The 5,181-nt window shown below is 54.5% G+C and overlaps 1 protein-coding gene across 1 annotated transcript; it reads right to left on the minus strand.

The window, feature by feature from the left end:
- Positions 441–3,452, minus strand: DPM2 (dolichyl-phosphate mannosyltransferase subunit 2, regulatory). The gene is made up of 4 exons (XM_005687244.3): positions 3,327–3,452; positions 2,950–3,039; positions 2,062–2,164; positions 441–1,062 (listed from the first exon to the last, which is right to left on the minus strand). Exons 1-4 carry the CDS (start codon positions 3,327–3,329, stop codon positions 1,004–1,006), a joined length of 255 nt encoding a protein of 84 aa, XP_005687301.2. The 5' UTR covers positions 3,330–3,452; the 3' UTR covers positions 441–1,003.

Below are 5,181 nucleotides of genomic sequence, written 5' to 3' on the forward strand. Positions count from 1 at the left end.
CAGAGGGGCATGGTGGGATTGCCAGGGGCTCGAGCTGAGGCCTGGACCAGTCAACCGGAACACAGTGGAAACAGCCCTGCTGTGGCTCACAGCAGCCCTCTGCTCAGAGCCACACTAAGCTGGGCTGCTGGGTACCAGACAGATGATGGGCTTGGACTTTTAGGGGTCTGAGGGTCCTTAATATACCAGTGCCCACTGGCTGGGCTGGCACAGGGGAGGCGAGGTAGAGGCTGATGTGACGTCTGGCAGACCGCCATGCCTCCAGACTCCCCCGCTGTGAGCTGCACCAGGCCAGATCCACATCGGTCCTGGCCCCTGCACTGTCCTGTGTCCAGCACAGGGATAATCCAGGAGGTACCCCACAGACCAGTGTCTCCTGATCTGAGACCAATGCAAAGGCCAGCTCCCAGCCCCTGAGCTCCTCGGGTCAGGGACGGCACTGAGACAAAGACAACGATGTTTATTGTTCAGCTCTCCCATCAGGCCAGCCCTGAGGCTGGGGGCTGGGCCTCCCTCTAGGCACTCCAGGTCCAGAGATCCTTGTGGGGTCTGGGGCTATGCCAGACCTGGGAAGGCTGCCTCTGTAGAGGAGCAGGACATGCGGGAAGAGGTCACGTGACGCCCCAGAACCTGCCAAGTCCAACCATCATGTGACAAGAAGGAAACTGAGGCAAGTGTAGAACCCAGCGGGAAAAATGATAGGGAGTCTCAAGGTGAGGTGTGTGTGTATGTGGAGAGGGACCAGCACCTTGCAGGCCCTGAGCCAGAAGGGGGGTGAGATGGAGACTTCCAGGTACTTCTCCTCCCTGGCTTCTGGAAGGAGGAGCAGGGGCCTGGTCAGCCAGGGGTGAGTCCTGAACAGCTTCTATCCCACAGGGGTGTCTGCAGGGCAATCAAGCTTGAGGGGGCCTCAGTGCCTGGATGGGTCCTGTGGGCACCCCCACTGGGTCTGCCCTGGAGAAGAAGCAGAGACGGAGCCAGCAGCCTCATTCCTGCTGGGCCTTCACTGAGCCTTTTTGGTATCCTTCTGGTTCTTCAGCATCACGTAGGTGATGAATATACCTGGAATACACAGACCAAAAAAGGCAGCTAAGATCCTGGCTCAGGACTGCTGGGGGGTCAGAAAGTGAAGTGGAAGTCGCTCAGTTGTGTCCAACTCTTTGTGACCCCATGGGCTACACAGTCCATGGAATTCTCCAGGCCAGAATACTGGAGTGCTTCTCCAGGGGATCTTCCGAACCCAGGAATCAAACCCAGGTCTCCCACACTGCAGGTGGATTCTTTACCAGCTGAGTCACAAGGGGAGACCGGGGAGGCCAGAGCAGGACCCAAGCATGGCAGTGACCCACACAGGGGGCCAAGCAGCTATCTAACCACCCTCCAGGCCACGCCCTGGAGACCATTTCCCTAATCATTCATCAAGCTACACTTCTGCCTGCACTCATTCAACAAACATCAGCTGAGTGACTACCAAAGGCAATTTGCTGAGTTTAGTGTTTCTGATTCTACAGGGAATAAGATCCACCCAACTATCTATCTACTCACCCGACCACCTTCCCATCTACCTAACCACCCACCCACTCAGCATCCATCATCCACCCACCCCATCATCCAGACAGCTAATTGTTGATTTATCCAAATCACTTTCTTGAGCACCAACTCAGTGCCACAGCTTGTGCTTGGGGTGAGGGCACAGTAATGATAAAGCCATAGTCCCTGCCCCTATAAGGCCCACAAGCTAGACCCTGGGAGACAGAGAGATGCAGGAATCATGAACCAGGGTGACAAGGGGGTGAGAGGTGATGGAGGTGTGAGCAGAGTGGTGGTGGTGGTGGAGGGAGCAAGAAAGAGGGAGACATCCCATTAGACTCCAGTGAGCCTGAGGCATTGGGAAGACTGACTTAAGCCCTGAAGGATGAACAGGGAAACCCCAGGACGTGAGCTGAGGGTAAGGAGCCTCAAGCAGATGTACAGTGAGTGATGAAGTGTAGCAGCATGTCTGGGGTTGGGAGGGGGTCATGGGGTCCCCAAGACACCCTGTCCAGGGTTGGGGGAACTTACCCACAAACAGGAGCAGCAGGAGGCCGGCAGCCAGTGGGATAGCAATGGCATAGGCTCGGGGCAGGAAATACTTGTGGATGACATGCTGACTGTCGATGAATGGCTGGCCGCAAAGGCAGAGCTCTAGTGAGTGCTCCTCGCTCTGCTCAGCTCCCCTGGTCCAAACAGCCCTCCTCCTCCATCTCAGGGGTTGGCCCCACCAAAGCACTGCATTTGCTTTTCTCTAAGAGGATAGCACTCTGGGTGCCTTGGTTTGTTCCCTTCAGTTATCTAATGGTCATGTACTGGGCACCTGACTGGTGCTCGCCCAAAGTTGGGGCTAGGGACCTGGCAGGGAACAGAAGACAAAGGACTTGCCCTAAGGCCCTCACAGCTTAGCAGGGACAAAGGGGACATGAGGAATCCGCGAGTGATTCCCAACCAGGACTCCAAGGTTTTCTTTACTAACATTTTTCTCCAAAGGATACCGACTTCTGCAAGATTTTGTCCTCCGAACAAACACTGCACTTTTAAAGCAGTAACCAAAAAAAATTTCCCACGGGGGAAAAAAAAAATGCTAAACACTCTTACAAAATCCACTGGGACTGTCATGCCCAAGCGCCCGCAGGATAACCAGAAGGACTAGAACTCCCATCAAAAGCAAACAAATCAAGGAAAGGACTTCGCAGTGGAGTGGTTAAGGATTCCACCCTGAGCCTTCCCCTTGAGCTTCTGCTTCCTCGTCTATAACATAGGGACACCTGTTACCATCTTTCTCATAGTGCTGTCCTGGAGCTTTCATGAGATATGCAGTGACAACACCTAGCACAGTGCCTGCTAAAATGATGCGAGGAGTTGGCTTCAAGATCCAGGGATGGGAGCTAAGAGAGGGCGGGGAAGCACACATACCAAGAGAATTACCCAGGCGGTGTAATAAGTGAAGATGATCAGGCTAAGGGCGACGAGGCCGAGTCCCACCACCTGGTCTGTTCCCGTGGCCTGCAGAAAAGGGAGGATTCAACTGAGGAAAAGATCCTCCATTTAGGAAGGAGGGGGGAGTCGCTGCGGCCCGATCACGTCCATTTACTCAGCTGACATATGTGACGTGGCTGACTGGGTATCTTTTCTAGGTCAGGAGAGAGAGTACCGGGCCAAAGTCTATCACTCGTACGGTGAGACGGCGGGAGAACGATACCGGCTCCGAGTGCTCAAGCCCCAGCTCCGGAACAGACCCAGGACCCCACCCTCCAGACGCCCCCATTGCCGACTTTCGGCCTCACGCTCACCATTTCCCCAGCGCTTCAGGCACCGGAGATGCAAGCCCCATCCGGTTCCGGATCCGGGCCCTTCCGGCCTTGGGCCGCGGGGCACGCCGGGAGTCGCAGTCCTCAAGCTGGCCCAGGACCACGTCGCCGGAGACGGGCGGGCACCGCCTCCTCTTTGCATGTCGGGAAATGTAGTTTCTCGAGGACATTCTGTGACGCGTTCCCGAATCTCTCGGCAGTGAGACCGAATAGAGGAACCGAGACCGGCTTGGCACTTGTGGGCTCGGTCCTGTCGAACTCGCCCGAGGGGAAAAAAAAAGCCCATCTCTCAATATCCCAGGGTCCTAAAGCCAGAACAGGATGGGGGTGAGTGGTCAGAAGTCCCGTGTTTCAGGTGGGGAAAAGGAGGCTCAAGAGAGAGGCGAGAACTTTTCAGATCACGGTCTGAGTCAGTGGTGTATCGCAGACTCCAGCAACCGAGGGCGCTACTTCCTGGTCCCGAGGCCCTAACGTGTCTGTTGAGGGTAAGGTAAAGAAAAAGTTCAAGGACCGGCCTAGGATGGGAGAAGGAGAAGCCGGAGTCCCTTCCCCAAGTGCATCACCAAGAAGACGCTTGTCACTGCGTTTCTGTTTTTTAAATTTTATTTATTTTTGGCTGCACTGGGTCTTCGTTACTGCGAGGGCTTTTCTCTAGTCGCCGTACAGAGCCTTTTATTGCCGTGGCTTCTTCGTTGCAGAGCACGGGCTCGGGCACGAGGGCTTCAGTCGCTGCGGCTCGCAGGTCCTGTGAGCACAGACTCTACTTGTGGTGCACAGGGCTTAGCTGCTCAGCAGCACGTGGGGGCCTCCTGGATGGGGGATCCAACCGTGTCTCCTGCACTGTCAGGTGGACTCTTTACCAGTGAGCCACCAGGGAAGCCCCATCACTGCGTTTTAATTACCTTATTTACTTGTTGACCTGGCCCACTTGACTGTGAGCCCCCTGAGGAAAGGGTCTGTATCCCCAGTGTCCAGAATGAAGCCTGACACAACTGGGAGCTTTGAATCAGTCAACCAGCTTTAAGATTTTGGTGACTTCTGCAGTGCTACAGACCCCACTCCAGTACTCTTGCCCAGAAAATATGGACAGAGGAGCCTGGTAGGCTACAGTCCATGGGGTCTCGAAGAGTCGGGCACGACTGAGCAACTTCACTTTCACTTTTCACTTTCATGCATTGGAGAAGGAAATGGCAACCCACTTCAGTGTTCTTGCCTGGAGATTCCCAGGGACGGGGGAGCCTGGTCGGCTGCCATCTGTGGGGTCGCACAGAGTCGGACACGACTGAAGCGACTTAGCAGCGGCAGCAGCAGCAGTGCTACGGAGAATAGCCTCTGGCGATGCCAGGCCCTCCCTGTGCTGTCTTCACCTGGAGGGGAGGGGGGCAGGGGCATGCAAAGACGGAGTCTGAACCAGGCATGGCTTGCTCCTGCTGGCAGCATCTGTTTCCTTGGGTTGTCTGAGCCCATCGCAAAGCTGAGAGGAACATTTTCCCCCATCATTTATTTTATATACTGATTTTTCACTTCGCATGGAAAAAAAAAAGTAAAAGTTGTGCTTAGTCGTGTCTGACTCTGCAACCTCATGGACTGGTTCCAGATAGTGAAAGGAGTAGGTCAAGGCTGTATATTGTCATCCTGCTTATTTAACTTATATGCAGAGTACATCATGAGAAAGGCTGGGCTGGATGAAGCACAAGCTGGAATCAAGATTCCTGGGAGAAACATCAATAACCTCAGATATGCAGATGACACCACCCTTACGGCAGAAAGCAAAGAACTAAGGAGCCTCTTGATGAAAGTGAAAGAGGAGAGTGAAAAAGTTGGCTTAAAGCTCAAC

This window comes from Capra hircus, chromosome 11 (genome assembly GCF_001704415.2).
Source record: "Capra hircus breed San Clemente chromosome 11, ASM170441v1, whole genome shotgun sequence".
NCBI lineage: Eukaryota > Metazoa > Chordata > Mammalia > Artiodactyla > Bovidae > Capra > Capra hircus.

Coding starts and splice junctions, on each gene's coding strand:
- DPM2 (XM_005687244.3), bottom strand. Junction 2,165..2,949: donor CCGCCTGGGTAATTCTCTTG/GTATGTGTGCTT, acceptor CTTTGCGGCCAG/CCATTCATCGACAGTCAGCA. Junction 1,063..2,061: donor CCTGCTGCTCCTGTTTGTGG/GTAAGTTCCCCC, acceptor TGTGTATTCCAG/GTATATTCATCACCTACGTG.